General features: G+C 37.3%; 1 protein-coding gene and 1 long non-coding RNA gene across 2 annotated transcripts in view; both read left to right on the forward strand.

The window, feature by feature from the left end:
* The window catches only part of LOC139962670 (GLIPR1-like protein 1), a 29,086-nt gene that overhangs the window by 1,554 nt on the left and 7,383 nt on the right, over positions 1–20,149 (forward strand). The window contains exons 3-5 of the mRNA XM_071962843.1: positions 6,853–6,968; positions 7,986–8,074; positions 20,036–20,065. Of these exons, the coding sequence (XP_071818944.1) occupies positions 6,853–6,968; positions 7,986–8,074; positions 20,036–20,065 (235 nt within the window). The remainder of the gene's footprint in view (positions 1–6,852; positions 6,969–7,985; positions 8,075–20,035; positions 20,066–20,149) is intronic.
* On the forward strand, positions 8,254–12,725 carry LOC139962648 (uncharacterized). Its single transcript, XR_011791293.1, has 2 exons — positions 8,254–8,768; positions 10,423–12,725. It is a non-coding gene; the product is annotated as an uncharacterized lncRNA (long non-coding RNA).

Raw genomic sequence — 20,149 nt, forward strand, 5'->3', positions numbered from 1 at the left:
TTAGATGGCGTCGCATCATCAACCATTCATGTCACCTCCGGTGTACCACAGGGCTCAGTCCTTGGACCCTGCCTTTTCCTGTTTTATATAAATGATATCGCCCAAAATCTACACTCCACCACTCGATTATTTGCTGATGACACTATGATCTACATGGCAATGAAGAACGAAATGGATGCCAAGCTTATGCAGAAAGACCTAGATACCCTACAAAACTGGGAAAAGAAATGGATGATGGAATTCCACCCCGAAAATGTGAAGTCATTAGTATCACTCGCAAACGCAAACCAAAGATTTTCGCCTATACCCTCCATGGTTTGGAACTTAGGCACGTCCAGCTTATCAAATATCTGGGAGTTCACATCACTCACGATTTACGTGGGATAAGCAGGTAGATTATCTCACCTCTAAAGGCCCGGTCACACTACAGCGATATTTTATCGGAATACGGTCCGATTTTTCCTATTTTAAGCCGAAGAGTGAGGTTTGTGGTAGTGAATGTAATGAATGCAGTGGAATATTCGAATACCTACTTCAAATCTGAGGGGTTCTAGAACTGACTACATTCTGAAGTGACGTCACATCGAAAAACGATAAAAATCGGAAGAGAAATCGGATAGCTATCCGATAAAAGGAAACGGAGTCAATATCAAAAGTTAGGAGAGGGCTATTCCACATCGGAATGGCTCAACAGAGAGCAAATCAGGTCCTCTATCACTGTGGCTAGAAGACCCGAACGGAAAACAGGCTGTTTCGATTCCTCCGGGAAAATCGGATAGTATTCCGATAAAAAATCGGTATAGTGTGACCGGGCCTTAAAGCAACAAACGTACTCAATTTCCTTCGTCGCAATATTAACATCAGAAATACCAGTGTCAAACTACAAGCTTACAAGGCACTAGTGAGGCCAATCCTGGAGTACAGCAACACTGTTTGGGACCCTTATACCAATAAACTGATAAATAAAATTGAAATGGTTCAAAGACGTGGTGCAAGGTTTGCCCTCCATCGTTACCACCTCTTATCAAGTGTTGGGACGATGCTTCAAGATCTAGGTTGGAAACCTCTTGCCGAAAGACGTAGAATATCGAGGTTGACAATGTTCTACAAAATGCAGAACCAGTTGGTAGCCATTGATCCAGCACAATATCTTACCTCAAAGAACCACCAAGTTCCAACCAGATGTGAAAATACCCAAGCCTATCATAACCCACATTGTTCTAGAGACTATTATAGGATGTCTTTTCCCCCCGTACTGTACGTGATTGGAACTATCTATCTGAAGAGTCTATTAGGGCCCAATCTGCTGAAGCTTTTAAAAACCTAATCCAGTTAGACTAATGTCCACATAGCCAACCTGTCAATCAAGTGTATGAGTCTTCAAAGATGAAGTTAACACTATACTGGAAGAAGAAGGTAAGACACAATTTGACTTATATGTATCTGCCTCTAGAACATACTAATAAGCGAGTTCAGAGTTACGAGTGCGCATGCCCGATTCTCACTTGGGGTCAGGTCAACTGAGAATGGAATCCTCGGAAAACGTAAACAATGACAGCTTTTCATAACGATAATCGCACTAAGAATGGGTTACTGCGACATTCGGAATTTATTTCAAGTGCATATTTCGGTGAGTTTACGACTTAAAAACGTGTATAAATTGACTGAAACTACTTCATAATAATATTGATTATAAGGGAACACAGATCCGTATCGCACGTGAAATAGTTAGTCTGATATACGAACGGAAAAAAAAAGAGTACTGTGTGACTGTATCCTTCGTATGGGTTACGCGACCTTTCGTGGTCGCGGGTGTCTTAATGCTTCGCGGAAGTTCTAACTGATAATTTTCGGAAATGAATATGAAATGAATTTAAAATATAGCATGGAACAAGCTATTTTGCCCTTTTGTTTGTCATTATGAGCCTGAACTGTTTTTTAGAGAATATCGTAAGCAACTCGAGTCTAAAATACTGACAGTGACACTGACAGAACTGTAGATCTAAATAGGCCTACATAACCTATCCTCATACTCGTTGCCTTTACGTCCATCAACGAACACTGCATAGTAGAGGCATTGATATCTTGCAGTTGGTTTCTTCATGTTAAGAAATATTAGTTCTCTTCATTTCTATGCGTGATTTAAAATAAGCTTAGTCTTATTCTTGGCATATTCCTACTACTTATAGGGTGGGTTCAATTTGTTCAAACAGAAAAAAAAGAAGATATTAATTTTATTTGGGGAAGAACATTATAAAAAATAATAGTGGGTGGGGGAATTTCCAGGGGTTATTCCAAGGAATATTATTAATACGCTGCGATGGTGTACACTCTGCCTTTAGAAAGCACAACATTGACTCGGCAGAAATGACATTGTAAAATATTTCCCCGAGCCACCCAGACTCTAAATAGCTGAAGGCTTACCATCTTTATAGTCCGTCATCAGTCTTTGCTTCAGTTCAATGTTATCAATACTGGTAAAATAATGCGCAATATCAATGTACATGCAAGGCGGCCATTTTTCCATTGCAAATTCGCCTTCCCATGCAAGTGGCAAATCCGAAAAAGGATCGGGCAGTGTCTCTCCTTCAACCTGAATTACCGATGCGTAGTCATCTGCCTTTTCATTTCGCGCATCTGCTATGTTAACTTCAGCAATGTTCACCTGAACGGCAGCATACGCTAAAGCAACCAACTCTTCTTTTCGGCCACTCATCTTCAACTTTCGTTTCTTTAAAATTCCTTCAGTCTGTCAACTTGCCAAAGTTTAAACTCTTCCAAACTTGTAGGAATATCCATCCCGAAGCGAAAAAACAGAGTAAATTTAGACGTAAATTATGCGATTTCTAATGTTTACTGTAGGTGCTCATTAAGTTAGCGTGGTTACGCGAACAGACAACTCTCGTCTCAACGAGAGTATTCTTATTTGACCTCTTGACCTCCATTGCGCAATGCAAATAAACTGTTCTCTGAACTCGCTTATACCAATATTTAAAAAGTGATGACGTCACTATACTGACCATATTGGAGACTTTACACCAAACATATCATTTTCTTTGACGGGAGACATGTGGTTCAGTGAGTTTCTCACTATACTATCGGTGAGCAGTAAAATCTAACGTTATTTTCATTTTACGTAACCGTCATGGAAATATGTTGCAGTAAACAATATTTTATTTCAGATTATTTCAAATCCATAGACCAAGATAAAGGAACCGTGATTCATCGAACACATATATAGCTAATAATTAATAATACAAATGTCTTATTTACGTACTATTTTTACAATCGTATCTAGAGTGCTGCAGTATACCTTCATTAAGTAAGTTCTTAATAACTCGTATAACTGCTGTATATAAGGTTTCTATACTGCACTCTATAGCGGTTTATTTTGTAAGTCTATATATTGGAATGAATTGGTCCAGCAGTTTCGAAGCTCTGAACTATGCAACAGAACACCTAAAGCTGCATGTTCCAGGCTCTTGTCTATGGCGCGAGACAGCGGAATCACCCCGATACTCATGATAGCTAGTAAAGTAACTATACTGTTCATGTTCCACAACCCTGCATCAGTAACTACTGCGCTGTGTTCGCAACACGGTAACATGTGTTACAGGTGGCACAGTAATTACTGCAAAGCTGTTACACGTTGAACTACGAGCCTGAAAGGTGAAAATGCGAGGCGGCTGGGTAACGAAGACTACTCCGCTGCACAGCACGTAGCCGACACATTGCGACGCTTATTTTATACTGCCTGCGAGATTCAGATGGTAGCCTAACTTGTTTCTAATCGTATTAGTAAATCCATTTGATTGAAACATTCTTCACGGACAGGCGAGTGTGTGTAAGTATCAAATAGATACAAAACAGTTACACAAAATGGGACCTAAGGTGCGGGAGGGGGAACCTAGATTAGCCTTGATGGGTAGTTCCACGTCTAAATTAGGCCCTTATATAGTTATAGTTTACCACGTCAAATACTCATAGACTCCTTGTCCAGTCGCGCAGTTCTTTGTATTACATGGGAACGTGTAACAGCTTTGCAGTTATTACTGTGCCACCTGTAACACATGTTACCGTGTTACGAACACAACGCAGTAGTTACTGATGCACGGTTGTGGAACATGAACAGTAGTTACTGTACTAGCTATGAGTTTCGTGTGGCGGAATATATTACGTACAAATATATTTATATGCTGTACTTGCGAAATACATACATGGTTAACTTCAAAAATAAATTTTAGACATGCTTATATATATGTATACACCTATATATTCTCCGTACTTTGTATAGCATATATATTTTTCGAACAAATATAATTTTTCGTACAGAATATATTTTCGCACAGAATAGAACTTTGTTGTTAGAGAATATATATACTTTTTCTTACAATGAATACAAATATATTTTTGAATAGAATAGAATTTATTCTGTAGAATGTACATATTTTTCTGTAACAGAATTTATATATTTTGTAGACGAACATATTTTACTGTACCAGAATTTCAACATTTGAAAACACGCCCTGTATAAGACTCCCGTTCATATTTATAGTAAGAAAATATATATTTTACTCTTAGAGAATAATTATACAATGGCATAGAAAAAAAAAATTTTTGTGTTAGAGAATATATATTTTTACAGAATATTTACTGTAAGAGAATATATGTTTTTGCACAGAATACATATTTGTTATTCAGAAAATATTTTCTATACGCCTGGAGAATATATAAACAATACTTTAAGTGAATAAATCTCATTTTCAGAGAAAATATATGTGTATCCATATATATAAGTATGTCTAAAATGTAGTTTTGAAGTTAACAATGTACGTGTTTCGCAAGTACAGCATTTATATATTAGTACGTAATATATTCCGCTTTCTCGCGCCATACTTTTCCAGCTATAAAATTAATTGGGATAAAGAAGGCAGTAAACAACATTACGTTGCCCTACAATGCTAAGTTGGCCCAATTGGGAAGTTTGAAAAATCTTTTTCGGAGACTTTTCAATAGACAATTCAATCAAATCTATAGCATCTGATATCAAAATCTCAGTTTTAGATTTCGACAAATGGTAGTTTATCAAAATTCCACTATATACTAAACTGTCTTTTATTTTACTTATTTTTAAATGTATATTTGCATTTGTTTTTACAATATCTTTATACCATTTTGGCGTAACAATTCCAAATTTCCACTTCAAAAAGTGAGGCGTTTGTAATGATGGATTTTATCGTCAATTGTAAATGCTTGGCACCTTGTATGCTGCTGTACAGGACCAGTTAAATGATCCAGCACTCCATAGTGAAAATAGTGGAGAACGCAAAATCATACTCCCGCCTAACCCCCCCCCCCCACCTCCACACCCTTACTACTAGAAGCTGTCCTATCTTCCCACTGTTCCCAATATGACAATGAAGAGTGTGTTTCCAACGGAAAATATCAACCACACGAATGGAGAAAAGTCAGGTTTAAAAAACACGGGAAATGTTCAATGGCTCCATTCCATGTTGAGGGCGGGGGGGGGGGGGTTGAACATTAATCAATCCTCTGCATGGACCTTCCTTTGTGCATTGTATAATCATGAAGCTATTACTGAATGGTTACATGATGATAATGTTAACAGGTGGAATAAGGTCCATGTGGGAATATAGGCTACCATTGAATTCTTATAAATAACGTCCATGGAAAATTGTTGCTAGGAAAGCCCGTCATTTTGGTCACTAAACTCAAACCTACCAACTTATCCAACATATGCCTTAATTTAGTCTAAAGAATGCCCAAGTTTTGCAATATTGTTACTATAGTTATTGGAATTTAAAATGCAAGCCCCCCAAAAAACTTCAATAGAATATAGAACATTTTGGGCTAGTGCAATGTAGAGATGGTACTACCGTAGAGCCCTACTCCTGATGGAAATGATTTGGTTGGCTATTTCGGAAGCCTAGCTCCACTGATTAGGAAGCTCCACTCCAATAAACGATGAAAAAGTTCTGATGTTTCAAGAAGATTTATTCTCACCGTCTCTCAATTAATGTTCGATTAAAATTACTTGAAGATACAGATTGAAAACAATAAATATGTATAAATTATATGGCCATAATACCGATCTTGAGTACTTTATGATTCCTTTCCAGAACTGATTTGCTTCTATTAAAACTGCTCAGAAATTGAAAAGCTTGAGGTCACACGTGATGGGCCATCTGACCAATAAATGGATCAATATTACCTACGTCAGAACATTATTAATATTCATCAAATCTATCACTGAATGAACCAATCATGTGTGAGAAAGAAAACTTCACAGCGTCCTTATTTTTAGTTATGTTTTGCCATGTCTGAAAAATATGGGCTCCTAAACTTAGACGTCTGAAATGGACCCAAATGATTTCTTATGTAATTCTTTATTCGGGAACCGTGGGAACAAGTGCAAAGGGTTAAAGACCTTGTAGGAGTTTGATAGGAACTAAAAGGGGATATATACCATCACTTCATGACACTAGAACAGGGTTCGAAGGAGGGACGGCACGGTTCCAAGCCATGCGCTCTCACCAAGTGAGCTATCCAGCCCTTAGTTGTGAACGATCGTGATCCATTAATGCTTACTAAAACACTAAAACATGTTATAATGACAAACACTGCACAACGATCGAATCAACTTTAACCCTATGCAAATACCTTATATTGTTATATCATTGGGCCTATGTAGCCATCATTTTTGCAATCAATTTATTTTACAGTTGGATAATGCCTTGAATCATAACGAAAAAAATTGTAAGATAATTATTGCTCGTATATATAATACCCAATTGTCAAATATTAACCCTGTTGTTCCTTCTTTAATTTCAGATTGTGTGGGCGATCTCAAAAAATGTCGGATGTGGTGTCGAATTGTGTCCAATACTAATTTCGGAGACGCGTGAATACACCAACGCGTGGATAGTTGCTTGCAACTACAGTCCTGGGTAATAATATTCCAAAAATTTGACAATTACGAAATTTTAAAATCTTTATCCTAATATTCTTAAATATCATATTTCAACTTTCTCCGTGTAACAAATGTTTCTTAATACCTTCTTTTTTAACCTCTGTCTTGTCTTTTGATTGTTCACTTTCTCACCAATTTTGACATTTCCATGTGCCGCTTTTCAACACTTCCACTTTTGGCACTAAACTCCCCTTGGCTCATACCGTTTGCTTGCACTGATATTTCATGAGTGTGATATATATTTTTTTTACATTTTCAAATGTAGCCTTGTATTCACTTTAACACTTTTGCACAACCCCCCCCCCCCCCCCGTAGTTACAATTTTACGCAGTGTACTTTTATAGTTTCGCACTTTGACAATGTACCCGCTCATCACCTCTCTTGGGCTTTAGTTTCCATGCTTTTACTGTCTTACACGTGTGCACTTTCATATGAACATTTTTACATTAATTCCCCTCCCTCCCCCCACCCCCATCCCCACCCCATACACTTCATATCGAGAAGCACGCTGACCAGTTTGTTTTACGTTTGTCTTCACACGTTACATCCCACTTTCTACTTCAAACCCGAGATGCACCTCAATATGGATATGATATAGCCATCGACATATCGTTAACTTCCCTTTTGCCTTAAAGGTCAAAAAGAGAAAAATAAAACAACAGAACATTTTGCAGTCAGTGTGTAGCTATGACATCACACCTAGCTGTGACTGATACACATTACTTTAACACTGTCATTACAGCAGATTCACAAACTAGACATATCTCATATTCTTGAACATAACAATTCTATAACATGAGCGGAAATTGTGCTTTGGTAAAGCTATAATTAGGTCTAAACATGTATAATCGCAAGTGTTACTTCATATACATTAGCACATTTGCACTAATCTGTACAGTATAGAAAAATATAATGTAAATGTGTATAGAGAGACTCATCCAGCTATTTCGTGAAATGTTACCCAATCAATGTTGTTACTTCTTCTCATACACAGAGGGAATCATCGTGGTGCATTACCATATGTCGCTGGAAACACATGCTCGGCATGTAACCCGGGAGAGAACTGTAGGAATGGACTTTGTAGTAAGTTATTTAGCTGGTCAGTACTACAACGTAACCCGGTACAGACCATATAGATACAATGTAACCCGGTACAGACCATATAGATACAACATAACACAGTACAGACCATATTGATACAACTTTTCCCGGTACAGACCATATTACACAACGTAACACGGTAAAGACCATATAGATACTCTCTTAAAATGATAGACTGAAGAATTCAGTCTTCTTTGAGACTGAAATTTTTTTCAGTGTTATACACTGAGTTTAGACTGAGAAGCACTCTACTTAGACTGTATTATCAGTTACACCGTTCAGTCGCTGTTTTGGACTGACTGTATTAACCAATCAGCTAATCACATGTGGCATGGCATCTTACCATTTTCAGTCTCTGTATTCCACTGAAAAATGTATCCAATCAGAGAACAGAAATGCGCCTACGTCATCCGAAAACTTGCAAATACGCAGCACAAAAAACAAGTGACAACGAGCGGCTACAACTTGTGTACATATATACTACTATATTCTTCGCTTAGCCAGGTACTCGCTGTACTGTACGTACGCACGCCGTACACACAGCTAGGCATGAACGAGACAGACGACCGTATGTCTAAGCTAGAGTAAAGGTTACAAATTAGCAATGGCTGAGTCTTTAAGAACTTTTCTTACAAATAAAGGTTTCCACGAAGTGAAAACAGTTTTCGAGGGAAAGGTATGTATGTTTTTTGTTGTTTTCCAATTAATACAGAATAAAAGCTTGGCAGTTCGTAACGTTAGTTATTCTAGGCTTGTGCGCGAGGTAGGCCTAGCTAGGCTGTACCATAGCAAATAGGGCCTAGGCTGTTGTTATAATTGGTGGGGCCTATTAACACGATCGTCGGCGAATAAGCACGCCGGTCCTGCATATGTACCCGATCGTCGGGCAAATCAGCCCGCCTATCCTGCATATGTACCCGATCGTCGGGCAAATCAGCCCGCCTGTCCTGCATATGTACCCGATCGTCGGGCGAATAAGCACGCTTGTCAGGACTGCAATATGTACTCGATCGTCCCAAAATGAATCTAGCCTAGGCTAGGTTAACCTCATAACAAATACTTGGACATAATAATGCTCAAGAAATTGCAAAACAAAGGACTATTATGCATAGATTGTAAGCATCCTTAATTATTTGAAAAATGAAGTGACTGCTACAGCCATTACAGCATGAAGCTATCACGGTACCAGATCGTCGGGCAAATTAGCCCGCCTGTCCTGCATATGAACCCAATCGTCGGGCGAATAAGCACGCTTGTCAGGACTGCAATATGTACTCGATCGTCCCAAATGAATCTAGGCTTGGTTAACCTCTTAACAAATACTTGAACATAATAATGCTGAAGAAATTGCAAAACACAGTACTATTATGCATAGATTGTAAGCACCCTTAATTATTTGAAAAATGTAGTTACTGCTACAGCCATTACAGCATGAAGCTATCACGGTACCAGATCGTCTGGCAAATTAGCCCGCCTGTCCTGCATATGTACCCAATCGTCGGGCGAATAAGCACGCTTGTCAGGACTGCAATATGTACTCGATCGTCCCAAATGAATCTAGGCTAGGTTAACCTCATAACAAATACTTGAACATAACAATGCTGAAGAAATTGCAAAACACAGTACTATTATGCATAGATTGTAAGCACCCTTAATTATTTAAAAAAAAGGTAGTTACTGCTACAGCCATTACAGCAAGAAGCTGTCACGATTCTGTTAAACAATTACCATTGTATTTAAATCATGTGGAAACTGGAAAAGAATTGGTATGCTTTTGCTATTTTATTAAACATATAGTGGGCCATCAGTCTTTACTATAAGATTTTACAGTAATATTACCATTCACTAATCTTATGAAATCAGTTTCTTTTACAAGCAGATAGACATATTAGTGAAATCAGTAGGCTAAAATGTAAATCATATTCCTTGTTCACTGGTTTTCTATGCTGATGAAATGGAATCAGGAGATGTCATGAACAATTTATCCTTAAAAAGAGAAATTTCTGAAAACAACTAACAACAAACCTTGCTTGGTAACCATGTACCTGCCAAAATCAACATGATAACCCATAAATGTTAGGTTGAATTTGAATCCACCTTCACATAACACATCTCACCCACCATGGATGACATATTGCTGCCTATCATGAATTGATATATCTCCTTCGTACAATGCCAGTCATGTTCTTCTTTCTCCATTCTCTCCTAAATATTATTCTAGTCTAGTCCACATCGAACTCTACCTCTCAACATGTCTTTTTTAAAGAATGTTTTGATTCATACCATATTGCTTGTCCTTCATCACATTTATTTTTATCTTCACCAAACAGGAGGGCACAGATATTGAGAGCGAAGCACAGGGCAGACAAGGAAAATATTGGCAGCCTTTCATCCTATCTCTCGGACCAGAATTGAACCCCAAACAATTCTTCATTGTGGCAGATAAACTGGCCATTCCAACAGGGACAGAGGCGTAGAACATAAATTTAACATAGACTATACACCCCCTCTACAACACTAGTTTTGTGAGTTCCATGCTTCCATGGTGTATGGAATTTTGCAACCAACAGAAGTGAAGTCTCTAGTCCGTATCCTTGCCACATCAATAAGGGCAGTCAGCATGGAGTAATTTCAAGGAGTGAATGTTACATTTTATTGCTCTGTAGGCCGGAACCCGTTTGTCAGCGTGGAGTAACTTTAAAAGGGTGTGAAGACTCGCGCAAAAAGAACGTCTAATGCCGGTAATCTGACCTAGTTTCAAATGAGGTGTGACAGAAGTGTTAGACACTGCCATCGATCCCAGAAAATACAAACACAGCTTGCTACCGTCGGTAATTAGACACTAGTGTACAGTCAGTACATACAGCTGCGGTCAATACCCACATCACAGTGTATAAACGATACAGCGATGAACATCTCAGGTCCAGCTAAAGATATCAAGGTATCACTTTTCATTACTGTCTGTCTTTGTTAGCGACACGAACAAACATCACTTGCAAGCAACAGAAAGTTAACTTTTTCAGATGGCTGCATGCTGTTTGGGACAAGTCTTCAATACCTTTAAGGAGTAAATAACACATACCCTAAAATGTTAAATTGATTACCCAGAGTTTACCAACAGTTTTATATGAATAGGGCTCCAGAAATAAATATTTCATTGATTTTTGGTTGTCAAAAATGTTTTTTAATGATACTGATCTAATTATGAATGTAATTAAACAAACACCTAGTTGCCAAAAAAACTTGGTTGTATGATTTTTCGAGCATGTTATTTTAATGTTTACTTTAATGTTCCCACATTTCACTGCACTCACTATGTTGAAGGTTTATTTAATTAAGCAATTAATTAAGCTAATATTATTTATTATGCACAATATTCCATAACTTGTGCCATGAAAAGCAAGTAACCTGATTATTATAAATTCAGTAACTGTAGAAAATTCCATTTGAGAATATCCTTTCCTCATTATTTTTTAGTCGACTTTGAGTCACATTTTTTTTTCAGCTTGAGCCCGACATTAAATGATTCACGTCAGATAATTTACAAAACTTCAAAGTTTGATTGAAATCCCAATCAAAATCACTATACATGATTACTATCAGAAAGTTAAGAAATAATTGAGGGTGGTATAATAGTCACATGTGCTGTTTTTGCATACAAATTTGCTTTAAATGAATGCCATATCATGAAATTGTGAATGCAGTATATAATAATTCATGTTTATCTAATAGCCATTATGAAGTTAGTGCCATTCTGTTAACTGCTTGTAATATGTTGTTTTGTGTGTGCTGGATAATGACTTTCAGCAATCGCCAATCTATATCATTGAAACACAAAGTATTTAAATGTTGACGGCACTGATATATAGTTTAACCATTCCTAATATTTTATAAATATCCTTCTGAAAATTTGTCATATGTTTTCCCCATTTTGAAATCATTCTAAGAAATTGTTGCTACTATACATTAATGATTTACAACTGGAAAAAAGGCAATGTACCAGATCCATTGTACTATCGTCGTGTTTCCATCCTATCCATTTTGTAAAGGCAGGATCGTATAGTTACTATATCCTTTACAGCGGAAAAGTTAAAGTTCAGTGAGATCGGGAGATGGGATCAGCTGGGTATATAACGACTCAATTTACAGCTGTGTTGTCAATGAATTCCAGGGTATTACCACCTGGTGGTAATATACAAAGAATTTAAAGTGCTTTCTGTTGCAGTGGTGTTGCCAGACATATGAATTTTGGTTGGTGATATGTCTATTTGTGAATTCCCTCTTGGGGGAGGGGTTCCCCAGGCCACCCATTGGCGACACCACTGATCTGTTCTCAGCTCACCTAATCCTTTTTCAAAAAATTAAAGAACATTTTAGATGGCCCAATTCAAGCAGAAATTTGACAGATTAATATTGAACTGAAAATATGTCACTGTTATGTAAAGCATCTTTTTAATTTGAACGTTTGTTGGAAAGATAACATGTTGTGTTGAACATCCCTCAGAATATTGTAGTTTTGATTTCTGTTTTTTTTTTTAATATGATAACGAAAATTCTATAAGAATATATTAGTGAGTTAGTGGAAATAAAATTACTGTTCGGTGGATATTGACAATTATATTTCTTGATGGAACACCATTTTTAATGTACTTTGTGTGTGACTGTCACAACGATTTTCTGGTCTTTATAGCCTAACATGATTGGATGTGAAGGCGAAGTCACTCAATGAAGTAGCACCTTTCAGTAAATTCCCCTGCATTAACAGATCATTGAATGTTGTCTTTGATGATGGCCTTAAATGCATCTATATTGAAGAATTCCAGCACCAAGCTAACACGGAGGATCAATAGAAAAGCTTGTTCAATCCAGGATTTGCAGTTTATAAGATTGACAGTATAGCTGTGATGTGTAATAATTCAGTCTAAAGGACCGACTGTTCAGTCTGATTTCAGTCTAATAGACTGAGCATATTCAATCTAATTAAGACTGGTGCTGCAATAAATCAGTCTAAACTGCTGACTGTTCAGTCTAAAGTGGTTTGATTTTCAGTCTATTAGACTGCAGAGTACTCAGTCTAATTAAGACTGACCTTCAGTCTTTACATTTCAGACTGAAATTCAGTCTAAGTAGTCTGATCCCTTATCCCATCCATCATTAGACTGAAATTTCAGTCGATTAGACTGAAATTTCAGTCTCTCATTTTAAGAGAGTACAATGTAACCCGGTACAGACCATATAGATACAACGTAACACGATACAGACCATATAGATACAACGTAACCCGGTGCAGACCATAATCAACGTACTCTCTTAAAATGAGAGACTGAAATTTCAGTCTAATCGACTGAAATTTCAGTCTAACGATGGATGGGATAAGGGATCAGACTACTTAGACTGAATTCCAGTCTGAAATGTAAAGACTGAAGGTCAGTCTTAATTAGACTGAATACTCTTCAGTCTAATAGACTGAAAATCAAACCACTTTAGACTGAACAGTCAGCAGTTTAGACTGATTTATTGCAGCACCAGTCTTAATTAGATTGAATACTTTCAGTCTATTAGACTGATATCAGACTGAACAGTCGGACCTTATAGACTGAATTATTACACATCACGGCTATACTGTCAATCTTATAAACTGCAAATTCTGGATTGAACAAGCTTTTCTATTGATCCTCCGTGTTGGCTAAGTGCTGGAATTCTTCAATATAGTTGCATTTAAGGTCATCAAAGACAATATTCAATGATCTGTTAATGCAGGGGAATTTACTGAAAGGTGCTACTTCATGGAGTGACTTCGCCTTCACATCAAATCATGTTAGGCTATAAAGACCAGAAAATCGTTGTGACAGTCACACACAAAGTACATTAAAAATGGTATTCCATCAAGAAATATAATTGTAAATATCCACCGAACAGTAATTTTATTTCCACTAACCCACTTATATATTCTTATTTAATCTTCGTTATCATATTAAAAAAAAAAAACTACAATATTCTGAGGGATGTTCAACAAAACATGTTATCTTTCCAACAAACGTTCAAATTATAAAGATACTTTACATAACAGTGACATATTTTCAGTTCAATATTAATCTGTCAAATTTCTGCTTGAATTGGGCCATCTAAAATGTTCTTTAATTTTTTTTCAAAAGGATTAGGTGAGCTGAGAACAGATCAGTGGTGTCGCCAATGGGTGGCCTGGGGAACCCCTCCCCCGAGAGGGAAATTCACAAATAGACATATCACCAACCAAGATTCAAATGTTTGGCAACACCACTGCAACAGAAAGCACTTTAAATTCTTAGTATGTCACCGCCAGGTGGTAATACCCTGGAATTCATTGACAACACAGCTGTAAATTGAGTCGTTATATACCCAGCTGATCCCATCTCTCGATCTCAATGAACTTTAAATTTTCCACTGTAAAGGATATAGTAACTATACGATCCTGCCTTTACAAAAGGGATAGGATGGAAACATGACGATAGTACAATTGATCTGGTACATTGCCTTTTTTCCAGTTGTGAATCATTAATGTATAGTAGCAACAATTTCTTAGAATGATTTCAAAATGGGGAAAACAAATTTTCAGCAGGTTATTTATAAAATATTAGGAATGGTTAAACTATATATCAGTGCGGTCAACATTTAGTACTTTGTGTTTCAATGATATAGATTGGCGATTGCTGAAAGTCATTACCCAACACACACAAAACAAAATATTACAAGCAGTTGACAGAATGGCACTAACTTCATAATGGCTATTAGATAAACATGAATTATTATATACTGCATTCACGATTTCATGATATGGCATTCGTATAAAACAAATTTGTATGCAAAAACAGTACATGTGACTATTATACCACCCTCAATTATTTCTTAACTTTCTGATAGTAATCATATAGTGATTGTGATTGGGATTTCAATCAAATTTTGAAGTTTTATAAATTATCTGACGTGAATCATTTAATGTCGGCCTCTAGCTGAAAAAGAAATGTCACTCGAGAGTCGACTAAAAAATTGAAACAGTTTTGACTCATTACATCACTCAAATTAAAAAAAAAATGGGGGGGGGAATAATGAGGAAAGGATATTCTCAAATGGAATTTTCTACAGTTACAGACTTTATAATAATCAGGTTACTTGCTTTTCATGGAACAAATTATGGAATATTGTGCACAATAAATAATATTAGCTTAATTAATTGCTTAATTAAATAAACCTTCAACATAGTGAGTGCAGTGAAATGTGGTAACATTAAAGTAAACATTAAAATAACATGCTCGAAAAATCATACAACAAAGTTTTTTGGCAACTAGGTGTTTGTTTAATTACATTCATAATTAGATCAGTATCATTAAAAAACATTTTTAAAACCAAAAATCAATTAAATATTTATTTCTGGAGCCCTCCCTATTTATATAAAACTGTTGGTAAACTCCGGGTTATCAATTTAACGTTTTAGGGTATGTGTTAGTTACTCCTTAAAGGCATTGAAAACTTGTCCCACACAGCATGCAGCCATCTGAAAAAGTTAACTTTCTGTTGCTTGCAAGTGATGCTTGTTCGTGTCGCTAAAAAAGACAGACAGTAATGAAACGTGATACCTTGATATCTTTAGCTGGACCTGAGATGTTCATCGCTGTATCGTTTATACACTGTAATGTGGGTATTGACCGCAGCTGTATGTACTGACTGTACACTAGTGTCTAATTACCGACGGTAGCAAGCTGTGTTTGTATTTTCTAGGATCGATGGCAGTGTCTAACACTTCTGTTACACCTCATTCGAAACTAGTTCAGATTACCGGCATTAGACGTTCTTTTTGCGCGAGTCTTCACACCCTTTTAAAGCTACTCCATGCTGACACACGTGGTTCCGGACTACAGAGCAATAAAAAAGTAACATTCACTCCTTGAAGTTACTCCATGCTGGCTGCCCTTATAGATGTGGCAAGGATTCGGACGAGAGACTTCACTTCTGTTGGTTGCACAATTCCATACACCATGGAAGCATGGAACTCACAAAACTAGTGTTGTAGAGGGGGAGCATAGTCTATGTTAAATGTATGTTCTATGCCTCTGTCCCTGCTGGAATGGCCAGTTTATCTGCCACAATGAAGAATTGTTTGGGGTTCAATTCTGGCCCGAGAGATAGGATGAAAGGCTGCCAATATTGTCCTTGTCTGCCCTGTGCTGCACTCTCAATATCTGTGCCCTCCTGTTTGGTGAAGATAAAAATAAATGTAATAAAGGACAAGCAATATGGTATAAATCAAAACATTCTTAAAAAAAGATATGTTGAGAGGTAGAGTTCGATGTGGACTAGACTAATATTTGGGAGAGAATAGAGAAACAAGAACATGACTGGCATTGTACGAAGGAGATACATCAATTCACGATAGGCAGCAATATGTCATCCATGGCGGGTGAGATGTGTTATGTGAAGGTGGATTCAAATTCAACCTAACATTTATGGGTTATCATGTTGATTTTGGCAGGTACATGGTTACCAAGCAAGGTTTTTTGTTATTTGTTTTCAGAAATTTCTCTTTTTAAGGATAAATTGTTCATGACATCTCCTGATTCCATTACATCAGCATAGAAAACCAGTGAACAAGGAATATGATTTACATTTTAGCCTACTGATATCACTAATATGTCTATCTGCTTGTAAAAGAAACTGATTTAATAAGATTAGTGAATGGTAATCTAACTGTAAAATCTTATAATAAAGACTGATGGCCCACTATATGCTTTATAAAATAACAAAAGCATACCAATTCTTTTCCAGTTTCCACATGATTTAAATACAATGGTAATGGTTTAACAGAATCGTGTTAGCTTCATGCTGTAATGGCTGTAGCAGTAACTACATTTTCAAATAATTAAGGGTGCTTACAATCTATGCATAATAGTACTGTGTCTTGCAATTTCTTGAGCATTATTATGTTCAAGTATTTGTAATGAGGTAAACCTAGCCTTGATTCATTTGGGACGATCGAGTACATATTGCAGTCCTGACAAGCGTGCTTATTCGCCCGACGATTGGGTACATATGCAGGACAGGCGGGCTAATTTGCCCGACGAACTGGTACCGTGATAGCTTCATGCTGTAATGGCTGTAGCAGTCACTACATTTTTTCAAATAATTAAGGGTGCTTACAATCTATGCATAATAGTACTGTTTTGCAATTTCTTGAGCATTATTATGTTCAAGTATTTGTAATGAGGTTAACCTAGCCTAGATTCATTTGGGACGATTGAGTACATATTGCAGTCCTGACAAGCGTGCTTATTCGCCCGACGATTGGGTACATATGCAGGACAGGCGGGCTAATTTGCCCGACGATCTGGTACCGTGATAGCTTCATGCTGTAATGGCTGTAGCAGTAACTACATTTTGCAAATAATTAAGGGTGCTTACAATCTATGCATAATAGTACTGTGTTTTGCAATTTCTTGAGCATTATTATGTTCAAGTATTTGTTATGAGGTTAACCTAGCCTAGGCCTAGTCTAGGCTAGATTCATTTTGGGACGATCGAGTACATATTGCAGGACAAGCGTGCATATTCGCCCGACGATCGGGTACATATGAAGGACAGGCGGGCTGATTTGCCCGACGATCGGGTACATATGCAGGACCGGCGTGCTTATTCGCCCGATGATCGTGTAAATAGGCCCCACCAATTATAACAATAGCCTAGGCCCTATTTGCTATAGTACAGCCTAGCTAGGCTTACCTCGTGCACAAGCCTAGAATAACTAACGTTACGAACTGCCAAGCTTTTATTCTGTATTAATTGAAAAACAACAAAAAACATACATACATACCCTCGAACACTGTTATCACTTCTTCGTGGAAACCTTTATTTGTAAGAAAAGTTCTTAAAGACTCAGCCATTGCTAATTTATAACCTTTACTCTAGCTTAGACATACGGTCGTCTGTCTCGTTCATGCCTAGCTGTGTGTACGGCGTGCGTACGTACAGTACAGCGAGTGCCTGGCTAAGCGAAGAATATAGTAGTATATATGTACACAAATTACATACAACATAGCGCTCGTTGTCACTTCTGTGCGGCGTATTTGCAAGTTTTCGGATGACGTAGGCGCATTTCTATTCTCTGATTGGATACATTTTTCAGTGGAATACAGAGACTGAAAATGGTAAGATGCCATGCCACATGTGATTAGCTGATTGGTTAATACAGTCAGTCCAAAACAGCGACTGAACGGTGTAACTGATAATATAGTCTAAGTAGGTGTTTCTCAGTCTAAGCTCAGTGTATAACACTGAAAAAAAATTCAGTCTCACAGAAGACTGAATTCTTCAGTCTATCATTTTAAGAGAGTAACCCGGTGCAGACTATAGTTATACAACGTAACACGGTACAGACCATATAGATACAACGTAACACGATACAGACCATATAGATACAATGTAACCCGGTACAGACCATATAGATACAACATAACACAGTACAGACCATATTGATACAACTTAACCCGGTACAGACCATATAGATACAAAGTAACCCGGTGCAGACCATATAGATACAACGTAACACGGTACAGACCATATAGATACAACGTAACACGGTACAGACCATATAGATACAACGTAACACGATACAGACCATATAGATACAATGTAACCCGGTACAGACCATATAGATACAACATAACACAGTACAGACCATATTGATACAACTTATCCCGGTACAGACCATATAGATACAACTTAACCCGGTACAGACCATATAGATACAAAGTAACCCGGTGCAGACCATATAGATAAAACAAAACACGGAACACTCCATATAGATACAACGTACCCCGGTACAGACCATATAGAAACAACGTAACCCGGTGCAGACCATATAGAAACAACGTAACCCGGTGCAGACTATAGTTATACAACGTAACACGGTACAGACCATATATATACAACGTAACACGATACAGACCATATGGATACAACGTAACACGATACAGACCATATGGATACAACGTAACTCGGTACAGACCATATAGATACAACGTAACACGGTACAGACCACATGGATACAACGTAACACGATACAGACCATATGGATACAACGTAACTCGGTACAGACCATATAGATACAACGTAACACGGTACAGACCACATGGATACAACGTAACACGGTACAGACCATATATATACAACGTAACACGATACAGACCATATGGATACAACGTAACTCGGTACAGACCATATAGATACAACGTAACACGGTACAGACCACATGGATACAACGTAACACGGTACAGACCATTTGGACACATGACCAGTTTGAAAGTCTTCAGTACGAAAACACTTCTAACTTTCTTCTAAATACGTCATATAAAACTGTGATATGTATATATTCTTCGCCTCTTTCAACCCTCTCAAGTGACAAAAAAATGTACCATCCTTGTTGTTGTGGTGATGTGATAGATGGGTCGGGTCCTTTTACATTTTTATTTTGGTTTGTTTTGTTTTTGCTTTTCCTGATTTTGTATTTGTTCTGGGGGACATTTAGTAGTCTAATTAGCCATGTACACAATGATAGACAAGGAAATTTAGGTAAAACAGGGCCAAAGTTTGTGTACTAATCTCATCTTTCCGTCCAACATTTGTGTTTGCCAACTTTCATTATGCCCCTTTAAAGTAACTTGATTGTCATTCAGTTTTACAAGCAACAGACATTGAAAAGATGTAGAATGGGAATGGTTTATATAATATACTTATAGTTCTCGAGGTTACAGCTCCTATATATTGCCATTATAAATTCAAGCATGATCAAACGATTGCCTCCTGACAATATGTTTAAGCCATGCATCTCATTAATGGAGCAGAACAGAATACATGTAGTAAGTAGTTTGCTTTGCCTCTCATTTTTACCATAACACTTTCCTTTTCCACCTACAGCTCCCTGTGATTTGAGCGAAAGTGACTGCGGTGAGTTTATTTTGTCAGCCCAGTTAGTGCTGTTTGTTTGTTGAGATTAAAAATATTAAAACTTGTCCATTTTATTTGGATTTG

The sequence above is a fragment of the Apostichopus japonicus genome, chromosome 3, assembly GCF_037975245.1.
Source record: "Apostichopus japonicus isolate 1M-3 chromosome 3, ASM3797524v1, whole genome shotgun sequence".
Classification (NCBI taxonomy): domain Eukaryota; kingdom Metazoa; phylum Echinodermata; class Holothuroidea; order Aspidochirotida; family Stichopodidae; genus Apostichopus; species Apostichopus japonicus.